Source organism: Chelonia mydas, chromosome 10 (assembly GCF_015237465.2).
Source record: "Chelonia mydas isolate rCheMyd1 chromosome 10, rCheMyd1.pri.v2, whole genome shotgun sequence".
Lineage (NCBI taxonomy): Eukaryota > Metazoa > Chordata > Testudines > Cheloniidae > Chelonia > Chelonia mydas.
The window spans coordinates 44928030-44943203 of NC_051250.2; the positions used below are offsets into that span (position 1 = coordinate 44928030).

The 15174-nt window shown below is 47.2% G+C and overlaps 1 protein-coding gene across 3 annotated transcripts in view; it reads left to right on the plus strand.

Annotated features, from left to right (window-relative positions):
- Positions 1-12734, plus strand: part of SORD (sorbitol dehydrogenase) — a 38144-nt gene extending 25410 nt beyond the window's left edge. For all 3 annotated transcript variants that reach the window (XM_037910910.2, XM_043523776.1, XM_037910912.2), the window contains 2 exons: positions 7716-7837; positions 12426-12734. In XM_037910910.2, coding sequence (XP_037766838.1) covers positions 7716-7837; positions 12426-12591 — 288 coding nt within the window. In that variant the 3' untranslated portion in view covers positions 12592-12734. The remainder of the gene's footprint in view (positions 1-7715; positions 7838-12425) is intronic.
- The last annotated feature ends 2440 nt before the right edge of the window (positions 12735-15174 follow it).

A 15174-nucleotide genomic window follows, 5' to 3' on the forward strand; every position in this document is an offset into this window, starting at 1 on the left:
GGGGAGATTGGCCTAAATATTCCAAACCCGCTATGATTTTTGAGTGCCTAACTTTAAAGAAGCCTGAATTTCACAGGGCAGGTGCTCAATAATTTCTGCAAATTGGGTCCTTTTAGAACTATACTTTCCCTAGACTATACTTTCTCTGACTACATAGGACCTGAGTTGTATTTCCAGGGATGGTCTCTGGCTTACTGTGCAGTACTCTGCTCTGAGGCGTGGCGTAGAGAGGCTGCTGAGTTCTTTATGCATTGTGTCCTCTCCTTGCTCCTTCACCTCTCCTGTTTGTAGATGTCAATGTTGGCCATTGATTGAGGCAAGCAGCTCCCCTTCCCTTGCAGTCTCACCTTTGGAGAAGGCAAGCAATGAGGCAGCAGCATACAGCGTGTAAGAGAGAGAGGGTTGTGTAAGCCCAAGGGAATGTGTTGTGTTGGCTCCTAATTGGCCGTGGTCTCCTGTGGGTAATGGTGATTGGCAGAACTGCATGATGTTGTGTTTTCCCATCCTCCTCCTGCCTTGCTGACTTCTACAGTATTTTCTTCAATGGCTCTTCATCTCCCCACTCCCTTATCTGTTAGCATCCCCCAATTTGTCATGTGTCCCCTCTTCATCTTTCATATACTCTCCTCACTGCTTCCTGTGTTTCCTCCCACTCATGACTTGCCCCCACTTCTCCCAGGCCTGGAACTGTCTCCCAGATTTTGTCCACTGAGCAACTTCTCTCTTACCCCAGATCTCACCCTCAGACCCACCTTTCCCAGGACTGTCCTGCTATCCAGTGTGTACACTGTCCCTTGGCTTGTGTATGTATGCATTGTTTGCCTTGTGAGCTTTTCTGAGCAACTTGCTTCGTGATTTGTACTCTAGCTGTGCTGTTGGAAGAACTAGGAGCACTGAAATGAAGCCAAGTAAGTGAAAATGCAGGCTGAATCACAGGGCCATATCCCCTACTGTGCATTCTGCTAGGATGTAGAATGGTTCAGACAGACCACAGGGTAATTTATTCTAGGGAACAGCTCTGACTTGATGGGCCTTTTCCATCTCTAGCTTCTCAATCACTGGTCCCATCTTCCCCTCAGTTTTTGTGCAGAATTCTCATTGCTATCCATGAGATTGCCATAGCAAGGCTAGTATTTGTGTCTATGATTATGGGACTGATCATTGACCAGATGTCTTCTGGTTATAAGGAATAGTCAGCATGCATTTGACAAGAACTAATCAAGCCAAACCAACCTAATTTCCTTCTTTGACAGGGTTACTCGCCTAATGCTACGGGGAAGCAGTAGATCTGATATATCTTGATTTTAGTAATGCTTTTGACTAGTTTTGTCAATTAATTGCAGTTAACTCACGCAATTAACTAAAAAAAATTAATTGAGATTAATCACATTTTTAATCGCACTGTTAAACAATAGAATATCAATTGAAATTTACTAAATATTTTGGTTGTTTTTCTACGTTTTCATATCTATTGTATTCTGTGTTGTAATTGAAATCAAAGTGTATATTATTTTTTATTACGAATATTTGCCCTGTAAAAACGATAAAAGAAATAGTATTTTTCGATTCGCCTCATACACACATACATACAAGTGCAGTAGCGCAGCGGTTCTCAAACTGTTGGTTGGGACTCCAAAGTGCGTTGCAACCCCATTTTACTGGGGTCACCAGGGTTGGCTTAGACTTTCTGAGGCCCGGGGCTGAATCCGAAGCCCGGGGCTGAATCCGAAGCCCGAGGACTTCAGCCCTGAGTGCTGGGGCTCAGATTACAGGCCCCCTGCCTGGGGCTGGAGGCTTTGGCTTTGGCCCCCCACCTGGGGTGGTGGGGCTTGGGTGGGCTCAAGCTTTGGTCCCTCCTCCTGGGGTCATGTAGTAGTTGATTTGCAGATCTGACAAAACGCAAAGAAGGTACCGAAGTGAGATTTCTAAAAATAGGTACTGCACGCGACCCAAGGTTTAAGAATCTGAAGTGCCTTCCAAAATCTGAGAGGGACAAGGTGTGGAGCATGCTTTTAGAAGTCTTAAAAGAGCAACACTCTGATGCAGAAACTACAGAACCTGAACCACCAAAATCTTCTGCTGGGGGCATCTGACTCAGATAATGAAAATGAACATGCGTCAATCTGCACTGCTTTGGATTGTTAACGAGCGGAACCCGTCATCAGCATGGACGCATGTCTCCGGGAATGGTGGTTGAAGCATGAAGGTACATATGAGTCTTTAGCACATCTAGCAAGGAAATATCTTGTGACGCCAGCTACAGCAGTGCCATGAGAACACCTGTTCTCACTTTTGGGTGACGTAAACAAGAACCGGGCAGCATTATCTCCTGCAAATGTAAACAAACGTGTTTGTCTGAGCGATTGGCTGAACAAGAAGTAGGACTGAGTGGATTTGCAGGCTCTAAAATTTTACATTGTTTTATTTTTGAATGCAGGTTTTTTTGTACCTAATTCTACATTTGCAAGTTCAACGTTCATGATAAAGAGATTGCCCTACAGTACTTGTATCGGGTGAATTGAAAAATACTATTTCTTTTGTTTTTTTACAGTGCAAATACTTGTAATCAAAAATAAATATAAAGTGAGCACTGTACACTTTGTATTCTGTGTTGTAATTGAAATGAATATTTTTGAAAATGTAGAAAACATTCAAAAATATTTAAATAAATGGTATTCTATTATTGTTTAATCTTGCGATTAATAATGATGTTTTTCATTGTGCGATTAATAATGATGATGTTTTTAATTGCGCAATTAATCACAATTAATTTTTTTAATCGCTTGACGGCCCTACTTTAGACACAGTCCCACTTCACATTCTCAGAGCCAAACTACAGAAATATGGTCTAGATGAAATGACTATAAAGATGGGTGCACAAATGGTTGAAAGACTGTGCTCAAAAAGTAGTTAACAATGGTTTGCTGTCAGACTGGGAGGCCTGTATAGAGTGGTTCTGCAGAGGTTTGCCCTGGGTTTGGTACTCGTCAATATTTTCATTAATAACTTGAATAATGGAGCAGAGAGCATGCTTATAAAATTTGTGGATGACTCCAAGCTGGGATGGGTTGCAAGTAATTTGAAGGACAGGCTTAGAATTCAAAACAACCTTGACAAATAGGAGAATTGGTCTGAAATCAACGAGATGAAATTCAGTAAAGGCAAGTGCAAAGTACTAAACTTAGAAAGGAAAAATCAAACGCACCATTACAACATGGGGAATAATTGGTTAGGTGGTAGCACTGATGAAAAGGAGATGGGGGTTGGAGTGAATCATAAATCATGAGCCAGCAATGTGATGAAGTTGCAAAAAAGGTTATCATTCTGGTGTGTATTAACAGGAGTGTCATAGGTAACACATGGGACGGAATTGTTCTGCTCTACTCGGCTCTGGTGAGGCCTCAGCTGAAATGTTGTATCCAATTCTGGGTGCTGCACTTTAGGAAAGATGTGGACAAACTGGAGAGAGTCCAGAGAACAACAAACATGATAAAACATTTAGAAAGCCTAATGTATGAGGAAAATTTATAAAAACTGGACATGTTTAGTCTTGAGAAAAGACTGAGGAGGGACCCGATAATGGTCTTCAGATATGTTAAGGGCTGTTATAAAGAGGACTGTGATCAATTGCTCTCCATGTCCGTTGAGGGCAGGACAAGAAGTAATCAGCTTAGTCTACAGCAAGGGAGATTTAGGTTAGATATTAGGAAAAACTTTCTAACTCTAAGGGTAGTTAAGCTCTGGAACAGGCTTCCAAGGGAGTTTGTGGAATCCCCATCATTGGAAGTTTTTAAGAACCAGTAGGACAGCCACCTGTCAGGAATAGTCTAGGTTTACTTGGTCTTGCCTGAGTGCAGGGGGCTAGACTGGATGACCTCTTGAGGTCCCTTCCAACCCTACATTTCTGTCATTCAATGATTTGTGACCATGCCGCTTCCTCTGACCCAATCTGCAGAGGGAGGTGAAAGGTGTCAGCTATCACTTCTCACTGGGGGTAGGGGTGTTCGTCCATAGAAGAAGCAGAGGGTGTAATGTTCGCTGTTTAGCTGGGTGACAAGCGTGACACAAAAATAACTCCCTTTCTGAGGTGCTGAATGGGTGCCATGGGAAGTAAATGTGCTAGTAAGGGATTGAGAACAGCCACTTTCCCTTCCTTGCAGAGCTGTCTAAGTGCAGTGTTGGAGCCTTTCATCATGGGCAGACAAACCCCAGCCACATCTGAAAATCAAATGTTAGTCTATGCTGTGATAAAGGGGAGCAAGTCCAATTCAACACCCACAGCATGCCCTGTAACTAACCCATTAGGACTGTGCTATCTGAGAGCCTTCAGGGTTCACAGAAACCTCCTGCAAATATTTTTTTTCTTGTAGGTGAGAATCAAAGTTTGCCCCATGCTGTCCTGGACTAGATTATCTCATGAGCTCTCCCTCTGATGTAATATTAATGTACTATGAGTCTATATTTACTGCGGAAAACATTAACAATGTTTACACTGACCCTACTGATTTTGCAATCAGGATCACGACAATTGCTAAGATAAATAAAGACCTATTTGCACATGTTTTCTGTGACTAACCGAGGTGAGTGACGCTTAGAGGAGGTAGTGCCCAGAAGCACTGGGATTCTGAAACGAGCTGCACTACAGATAGCTCCTGTATCGGGAGCGCTGCAAGAGAACCCAGCCAAACCTCTGCTGGCATGACTGAAACGCCAGCCCCCAGGAAACAACAGACGCACAGTGGCCTTGTGGGGAATTTCACAGTGAGGGAGATATTGAGGCCTGTCCTATGCAGCATCATTAACAACCTCAGGGCTGAACTGTGTCATGTAGTATAGCTCAGTGTTGGGGCACTGCAGAGCAGCTGTGCCCCAGCCACAGCTCAGGGAGGCAGAATTACCCTGCTGCAGCTGCTGCTGTGCCAGTCCTGCCCTGGGGGCTTGTCGTGTCAGGCACTGCAGCGGTCTGGTGTTTGTATGGGCTGTAAAGGGGGAGCAGGCTCCTTGACCCATTCCCCATCACTGTTCAGTGGCCTTGTGAGAATAGCAGATGACAGGGGTCATTTGGCAGAGCCCCAGTATCTCCAACTCTGCAGCCTAGTAACAACTGAGCCACATCTGCAAGCAGTGGGATTTTGGCGTCTCTTGCACTTTGTGTCATGGGGGAGTGTGACCTAGTCTCATGTCTGAGATTAGACACTGATTCCCACTCTGCTTTGGCAACATCATCTTTTCCTGGGAATCTCCACTGGGAACAATGTCACTTTTCTGCCTCCTCCTCCCGGCTCAGGTCTGTCTCCTTCATGGCCCCAAGTAGCGCTTTTTTGGGGAGTTGTTGGAGCATAGTGATTCCACGGAGGTGGATGATCATCTGCCAGGTGGGTAGAGATCTCACATTGGTTCCTCCTTGTGCAGACCTAGTCCCATTCATTCCAGCTCTCATACAATTGCTATAACATCATTGTGACTGTATTGAACTCATGGCCTAAGAAGACTTCAGACATTGGAAAATTATGGTCTGGATTTTCAGCATCATCAGAATCCTGGAGCTAGGGCCCTTTCTCTAGGTGTCTGTAGATCTCTGGCCGCCAGAGCAGTATCAAAGAGCTGGGATGTCCTTAGTTACGGTGAGGCAGGGTCCCTGGTACGAGCCAGTCCCTGGGATAAGCATGCACAAACCTATCTCTGTGCTCCGCAGCTCCTACTCACTGTAGTTTGGAGCACAGTGGAACCTGTCAGCAGTCACGTACACCTATGCAAATTACAGCACTTGTGACCAAGTAGTGTTTTCTTCAGAAAACTTCTTAATCCCAGGCTTGACAGAGAAACAATCCTTCTTGGGTCAGGTGCCAAGAGCCAGGAATATATCCCAGGTGGGTTATTGAAGTCCCATTGAGAACATCAGTAAGTTGTATGTGCTCTGGAGCAACGGACAGTGTTATTTAGAGATCCAAAACAATGCGATGGTACACAGCACAGTTTCAGGCATAATAAATACATCAGTAGATGTGCAGGTATTATTAGACATTCTGAGCACTCCTGCCGTGGCATTATTTTATTATCAACCTTAATGTTTTGACAGCATAGTGTTGTGGCAGGGCAGGACTGTGTGGACTGTGACTCAGAAGGGCTGAGTTCTAATCCCACTCCTGACACTGCAGTGCTATGTGGCCTTGAACCCTGCCTATTCCCCTTTCTGTCCAGCTTGTCTGTTTTGATTGTAATTTCTGGGGCAGGGACTCAGGGACTGCCTCTTGCAATGAAGCCCCGATCTTGCTTGGGGCCTCTAGATGCTACTGTTACACAAATAATAAGAGTAATTGGGACAGTTTGTTTGTTTCTTAGGCCTTGTCTACACAGGGTTTCAGCCACTAGTGGAGCAGCCCAGTGCTTAGCCCCAGTGTAGAGGTGATTATATCAGTACAGTGCAGGTTGCACCAGTTCACCTTACCCTTAGGCTCTGCCCCAGTGCCTTTCTCCCTGTCCCTTGGCAGTTAGGCTCCAGGAGAGCTGAACTAGCAGAGATTCCCCTGCCAGGGGTCCTCAGGACCCCTACATGGAGCTCAGCAGAAAAAACAATTCAGCTCCACACAGTGTATTGTCTTTTCCTGGTAAGCTCTGCAGGGCTTGAGGGGGAGCAGTGTGCTCCTCCACAGCCCACTCACTGCTCCCTCTGTCCTGCCCACTCTCTGCCCCCTTCTTGTGTGTGGACAGAGAGCTGTGGAGTTCCCCCTTGGGACTTAAGGGTAGGAACTTAGAATGGGACACCTCCATGCACAGGATGATGGGGAAGAGGATCTGGGTGGTTTTACTGGAAACTGGCTGAAACATCAAAAGCACCTATGGGTATGTCTACACTTGGAGCTGGGAGTGTGCTTCCCATCTGAAGGAGGCATACTCGTGCGAGCTATCATCAAGCTAGTGTGCTAAAGATAGAATGTAGCTGTGGCAGTGTGAGCTGCAGGATGGGCCAGCTGCCCCAAGGACAAGACTGTAAATGCTTTAGGGCAGCGGTTCTCAAACTGTGGGGTAGGCCTTCCAAGGGAGGTGCGGGAATATGTCAAGGGAGGTGCGAACTGTTTGCTTTTTTTTTTAAGAGCTCTGGCTGTCATCCCTGGTGGGTGGGCTCATGCAGAAAGGCTGTGCACACCAGGGAAGCGGGGAGAAAGGGGACAGTCAGAGTCCCACCACTTAGGTTTAGGTTCTCCTCACCTGGCCCAACCCTCACCGGGAGGCAGCCCAGTCTCAGGTTCTCCTTCCCCCCACTTCCCCAATCCCTCACTTGGAGGCAGCAGGGTTCTGCATGTCAACCCCAGGGTGGCAGAAGCAGTACAGAAGTAAGGGTGGTAATGGGGCACTAAGTCTGCTGTGAAAAGGATATTGACAAATACCACTTTTCACATTGCCACCTTTACTTCTGTGCTGCTGCTAGCATGGCGGTGGCTTCAGAGCTGGACACCCAGCAAGCAACCGCTGCTCTCCACTCTGCCTGGGTATATGCACTGGGGGGAGCGGGGTGGCGTAAATGACTACAGACACACAGAAGGGGGAACCCGATCAAAAAAGTTTGAGAACCACTGCTTTAGGGTATCAGCTCCTTTTATAGCCTGCTGAGAAGACTGGCAGCAGTGACCATTTTTGCTATATACACAGGAACTTGTCACCTTCCACAGGCAGGCAGCATTTGCATTTATTTTGTTTCTGTTATTCCTCCTCAGGCCACTCGCTCAGGCGGGACCCTAGTTCTGGTGGGGCTGGGGCCAGAGATGGTCCACGTCCCCATCGTGAATGCTGCTGTGCGGGAGGTGGATATCAAGGGGATATTTCGCTATTGCAATACGTGAGTATTGATCAGGGTGCACTGGCATGCCAACAGACTACTCCATTGTCCATGAAGGAATTAATTCCTCCACAAGGAAGGAAGAAATGGAAGACCCTGTAATGTCCCCCCTCTAATCACTCCGCCTCAGGACAATGTAAATGTCCCTGTTGCAGAGCGGGGTCCCTGTCAGACCATCAGCCGCACTCCTCCTGCATCATGCATCGTGGAGACTGGCTGGCTTTCCAAGTGACGCTGCAACATTTTAGGAAAACTGGCAAATGTGTGCAATGCAAACCTGCTCCCACTTCAACACAGGAATGGTGGGGATGGGTGAGGAGGTGGGAGCCAGGCAATGGAGAGGTGGGGGAATAGGCAATGGGGGTTGGATGGGAAGATGGGGGCCAGGAGGTGGGTAAGGAGTTGGAGGATGGGTAGGGAGGTGGGGCTGGAGGCTAGGTGGGGGCCAGCAGATGGGGGATGAGGTGGGAGCTGGATGATAGGGAATCAGTGAGGGATGGGTGAGGAGGGGGTTGTGTGGAGAGATCGGGGTTGGGAGATGTATGGGGAAGTGGCCAGTGCATGAGCAGTGGGAGCTGGGCGATAGAGAATCAGTGAGGAGGTGGTGGCCAAGGGATCGGTGGGGAGGTGGGCAATGTGGGATAGACAGGGATGGGTGGGGAGCTGGGCACTGGGAGATAGGGGATGAATGGGCATGTTGGGGTAGGTAGATGAGGGCCAGAAGTTGGGTGAATAGATGGGGAGATGGTGTGGTGGTGAGGAAATGGGGGATGGGCAATGGAGGATTGGTGGCAGGTGTCCATGAGGCAATCTCTATAATAAGATATGGTCTGTGTTGGGAAGAAGTTTGAGAGCTCTGCCTTAACGCAGATAGACACAAGTCTCATTATTGGCTACAAAATTATCGAACCCTCTGAAAATCCTGTCGTGTGTGTTTTGATCTCTTGTGGCAGTGGGATATGAACCTGGATTTAACAACCAATCCTGCAGATCCAGAGGGTAAAAATAAGATCCTAGTTGTTTTTGTCCTATAACTAGGGCCCTACCAAATTCATGGTCCATTTTGGTCAATTTCACAGTCATAGGATTTTAAAAATAATAAATTTCATGGTTTCAGATATTTAAATCGGAAATTTCACGGTATTATAATCCTGGGGGTCCTAACCCAACAAGGGGTGGTGGGAAGGGGGGTTGCAAGGCTACTGCCAGGAGATCATGGTATTACCACCTTTACTTCTGTGCTACTGCCTTCAGAGCTGGGCAGCTGGAGGCAGCTGCTGGCCAGGTGCCCAGCTCTGAAGACAGCACCACCGCCAGCAGCAATGCAGAAGTAAGGGTGGCAATATCAAACATGCCACCTTCACTTCTGCACTGCTGCTGGCAGCAGTGCAGCCTTCAGAGCTGGACTACCAGACAGCAGACGTGGAGCTTCCTGCAGCCAGGGGACGTTCCCACAGATGAGTCTGACATGGTCTCAGGAGTGGACCGTGCAGAGGAAAAGGAAGTCCTGTCCATCACCAGCCTGTCCAGGACTAGCCGCTGGAGCCCAGTGCACAGTAGGAGCCCCCAGCTGGGGTGCCCTCAGCCTTGTCCCTTCCTGGCTCCACACCCAGCACTTGGGAGTTAAAGGGGCCTTGGGCTGACACCGTGTGTGGAAGGGAGGGGGGGTGGATCACGGCACCCCCTTTGACCACGAGGCCTTGGGTGGTTGTCCACTCGACCACCTATAAAGCCAGTCCTGACCCCACCAAAAATTGATGACCTCCCTAACATGCTACCCTCACTTCTGTGCTGCTGCTGGTGGTGACACTGCCTTCAGAGCTCAGCTCCCGGTCAGCAGCTGCTGCTCTCTGGCCACCCAACTGTGTGAAATCTGATCTCCCCCACAATAGCCAGATTTCACGGGGGAGATCAGATTTCATGGTCCATGACGCATTTTTCATGGCTGTGAATTTGGTAGGCCCTTACCTATAATAAGCTTGATCCAGTCTTGCTAGTTTGGTGTTTTTTCCCTTAGTCTAGGCTATAGTTTCCCAGCTCTGATCTCTGAGGGTTTGTTCATGGAATTGTCATGTGATTTATGGCAATTTAATTCTGAAAGAATGGCTGAATAAAGAAGACACAGATTTAGACCTCATCTATGCAGTTTTAGGTGCTGTCTATGCTGTAGAAACAGCCATGTTGATGGATGTAGGTCAGTCTCGCAGTGTAGATGGGACTGAGCTGTGCTTTACCCTGTCCCTGGAGCAGGCGAAAACCTTGGTCTTGCTGGTGTGGCAGAGCTGGGTTTAATTTAGATTTAGGTTTGTGTAGATCTTTGGTCTCCAAGTCCATCCTTTTCTTTAGTAGGGACTGATTTCCAGAGATGGTTTCCTATTCTTTATTCTTAGCTACAGCCAGGCTTCCCTGGTAAGCCTGGGGATCTGTTTAATGAGAAGGTTTGTTTCTGTGTTGGTTTTGTTAGATCCCTTCATATCTCTGTCAAATTCTAGCTTTTGCCCAGGCGGAGTTTGAGCTGTAAGCCAATACAAGTGCAATACAACCTGTGGAAGCTACTCTGTGAATTTCCGTACTCCTCTTACCACCAAAGGGGTCAGTAGTGGCCCGCACAAGCAGCTATCTGTGGATACGCACCGCTGGCTCCTTAAGTGCATTGAACTCTAAGTGAACCATTTGAGCTAAAAACACAGTAGAGATGCCAGAGGTCTCGATTTTACCTAGTAACCAACATGCATAACCAAGGAGGCAGAGCGATAAAGGACCAGCGAGCAGCACAGATTTTTTTTTTTCAGACTTCATTTTGCTGTGATTTGAATACACAGTAAAAAGAAAAGGAGTACTAGTGGCACCTTAAAGACTAACCAATTTATTTGAGCATAAGCTTTCGTGAGCTACAGCTCACTTCATTGGATGCATTCAGTGGAAAATACAGTGAGGAGATTTATATACACACAGAACATGAAAAAATGGATGTTATCATACATATTGTAAGGAGAGTGATCACTTAAGATGAGCTATTATCAGCAGGAGAGCCGCGGGGAGAAAACCTTTTGTAGTGATAATCAAGGTGGGCCATTGCCAGCAGTTAACAGGAACGTCTGAGGAACAGTGGGGGGTGGGGGGGAATAAACATGGGGAAATAGTTTCACTTTGTGTAATGACCCATCCACTCCCAGTCTCTATTCAAGCCTAAGTTAATTGTATCCAGTTTGCAAATTAATTCCAATTCAGCAGTCTCTTGTTGGAGTCTGTTTTTGAAGTCTTTTTGTTGTAATATTGCCACCTTTAGGTCTGTAATCGAGTGACCAGAGAGATTGAAGTGTTCTCCGACTGGTTTATGAATGTTATAATTCTTGACATCTGATTTGTGTCCATTTATTCTTTTACGTAGAGACTGTCCAATTTGGCCAATGTACATGGCAGAGGGGCATTGCTGGCATATGATGGCATATATCACATTGGTAGATGTGCAGGTGAACGAGCCTCTGATAGTGTGGCTGATGTGATTAGGCCCTATGGTAGTGTCCCCTGAATAGATATGTGGGCACAGTTGGCAACGGGCTTTGTTGCAAGGATAGGTTCCTGGGTTAGTGGTTCTGTTGTGTGGTGTGTGGTTGCTGGTGAGTATTTGCTTCAGGTTGGGGGGCTGTCTGTAGGCAAGGACTGGCCTGTCTCCCAAGGTTTGTGAGAGTGATGGGTCGTCCTTCAGGATAGGTTGTAGATCCTTGATGATGCATTGGAGAGGTTTTAGTTGGGGGCTGAAGGTGATGGCTAGTGGCTTTCTGTTATTATCTTTGTTGGGTCTGTCCTGTAGTAGGTGACTTCTGGGTACTCTTCTGGCTCTGTCTGGTAATAGCTCATCTTAAGTGATCACTCTCCTTACAGTGTGTATGATAACACCCATTTTTTCATGTTCTGTGTGTATATAAATCTCCTCACTGTATTTTCCACTGAATGCATCCGATGAAGTGAGCTGTAGCTCACGAAAGCTTATGCTCAAATAAATTGGTTAGTCTCTAAGGTGTCTTTCTTTTTGCGAATACAGACTAACACGGCTGCTACTCTGAAACTTGAATACACAGTAACTCCCAATGCTTGTCACTTATTTTGCTGGAGCAGACCACAGCTAGCTGTCCCATGCGAACAGCATGCATAACCATTGGCTCAGTATTACTATACTCACTTCAGAGTCATTGCTTTATACACAAAACCTCATAAACTCTTGGCCAATGCAAGCTCAGTGCTTCCAAACGGACAAAGACTATGGTGGTGTTTTATAGCAAGCAGAGAATCCTAGGACGTAAATGAGCTGCACGCAGAGGGGTCAGTTGAGGCTCCTTTATGGGAATGACATGACTTTATGGGAATGACATGCGGGACTGGGTTCTAAAGAAATCGCTTCTCGCCTGTTTAGCAATAACTGAGGAAGGCCCCTTCAGACCTGTCATTTCCTGTTTCTGAACATTGTAAGAATGCTGTCTCATATCTGGACAGTTCATGTGCAATTACGCAGATCTGCTGGTCAATATACAAATTCCCCAGACCTAGAGGACTACCCTTTTCTTTCGCTGTTTGTGCTCCCTTCCAGGTGGCCCATGGCGATTTCTATGCTTGCATCCAAGAGAGTGGACATCAAGCCTTTGGTTACACACCGCTTCCCTTTGGAAAAAGCGCTGGAGGCCTTTGAGACAACCAAGAAGGGCTTGGGGGTGAAAGTTATGCTGAAGTGTGACCCCAGTGACCAGAATCCCTGAAGAATGGCACTGCACTCCTCCCCCATTATACTGCCTGTCTTAAAGACGAAGAATGGGCTCTATAGCAAGATGGAAACTGTAATTATAAGTTTATAAGTAGTACGTAGTGTTTGGGGAATAAAGTTATGGTCACCTGTTGTGCAGACAGTGCATTGAAGGAGAAGAGATTATGGGTTAAGGACATTTACAGCCTTATAGCTGCTTAAATGGGGAACCACTATTTGGGAACCAAATTTGGGCCAAAATCCTCCCCTCAGATCTGTACATGAGATCTTGGCTCAGTCTTCTTCCCCTATGAACGCAGCTCACTGAGGATCTGAGAGGAGAACTTTTCTCCTGGAGAGGACCTGTTAGTATTCACCTCTTCACTAATAGACTATACATTCTGAAAACCGTAGATCTCTCTAAGTTGCTTATCAGATAGAGGGCTTCACCCTGCCCACTTGTATTGAAGAACCACCTATGTCACAGCCTGGATTTGAACATGCTGAAGCACTGAATAAGAGTTTCACACACTTGACTCCTGTTAATGGCAATGAAAATTGTGCAGAATAGCATGTCTGGGCCTCTATTCAAGACTGGGACAGTACTCTCCTGGGCCAAGATTTGTTCTAAGGCGGTGTTGGGGTGTTCGGTGCTGTCAGACCTGTGTACAATCCCCTGCAAAGCACAGTTGTGGAATACTAATACTTGAATACTCTGTCTGTCTCTCAGGGCTTTACAAACATGGAATGAAGTCTTGGCATTTCATCTCTGTGGGATGTTCTTTGACAAAGGCAAAGCAGCTCTTACCTCCTCTGTGCTGGAGCAGGTGGGGGCCCCCGGAGCCTGCTACAGCAGCTTTGAGGAGTGCAGTGTCTTGTGCCCTTGCTGCGATGGCCCATAACAACAGCACAGAAGTCCTGAGGCAATCCTGGACTTGGCCTGTCCAATCCTGTGCCCATCCTGGAACATCTCCCAGGGCTGGCTGCCAGGAAGAGAGTGCAGGGCAGAGTAGGCAGAATTGAGCCTGTGGCTCCCATAGAGAGTCTCTTGTACCAAGAGAATTCCCAGATGGGGCCTTATGGCCCTTTTGTACTGCAACATGGAGTGAATTTCTGGTAACTTCAGGGAAGAAGTCAGCAGGCAGCCCTGCTTGCTGACTGGTGCTTCTCTCAGCCCTGCCCATTCTCCAGCATAGAGGAGGTAAGAGCTGCTTTGCCTTTGTCCTTGTGTTGGCCAGATGATAGGGAGGTTAGCCATCCCTAGGAAATCAATTGTGGTGGAGGGATGCTTTAGAGATGCCACACCTTCTGCACACACTGCAGGCAGTCTTTGGTTCCTGGGACCTGCTGCCAGCTAGGGAGCAGAGACAAAGGAGCCCAACACAGGGCAGTCACAGGCTGCAGCCAGAGAGTAGCAGGGAGTTCTGTTACCATATTTCTGAACATGGTTTCCATTCCTAATAAATTTTACCGAGGGACAATGCTGCTCATCAGTGAGATACCACATAGTACCAGCGGTAGAAGGTCCAGCATGCTGTGAGATCCTGCGAGAGAAGCCATTGAAATGGTTGCTGCAGATTAGCAGGAACAGGCAACCATATCCTAAGTGTAGGTCCTACCAAATTCAGGGTCCACTTTGGTCAATTTCATCGCCATGGGATTTTAAAAATCGTAAATTTCATGATTTTAGATATTTAAATCTGAAACTGCACAGTGTTGTAACTGGGGGGATCCCAGCCAAAAATGGGGCCAGAGGAGGGTTGCAAGGCTATTGTGTGTGTGTGTGGGGGGGGTATCAAGGTATTACCACCCCCACTTCTCTGCTGCTGCTGCCTTCAGAGCTGGGCTCCCAGCCAGCAGCCACAGAGCCTCCTGCAGCCAGGGAAGGTTCCCGGAGGTGGGTCTGACCCAGCCCTGGAAGTGGCTCCTGCAGGGGAAGAGGAAGAGGAGTAGTCAAAGGTCTCAAACAGCTTGAGGTAATGAACTTGCTTCACTGAAGGTGGGAAAAAACCCTGACTGGAGAAGGCAGGTGTTATCTTCACCATGTCCGGTTGATACCCTCTATCAGCCAGCCTCAATTCCTTGGAATGCATGTGAAAAATCAGTCAACAACTGTAGCTCTGGCCCAAGCCCCACTGGGCCTGCATCCACGAAATCTTATTAGTTAAATAATCAGAAAACCCTTCCAGTAAAAACACTCCACTCTGCTTCTGCACTTCAACTGCAGCTCACCTCTCTTTAGCCCCATTGTCCAGAGGAGTGCAGAGTGCTGCTCAAAGTATGTCACTCACAACTGAAGTGCAGCTACCTCTGGGGTGGCAAGGAGGAGAGTGTTCCCTCTGGAGCCTATGTGGAGGGCATAATGTGAAATGTGATCTCTAGTCATAGCAGCATGGACGGTGGGGAGGAATCAGGACTCCAGCGCTATGTGGAGTGCAAGGCATGAGATATTGATACACCTGGTTTTGTGGCTGGGGAGTGTGATTAGCATGTAGATCAAAGAGGGGACAGTGGTCTCTGTAACCCGTGAAGGTTGGGTCTGAGTAATATGTTGCTGGCCCAGAGGTGGCCGACAGGCAGGCAGAAGAGATAAAATTAA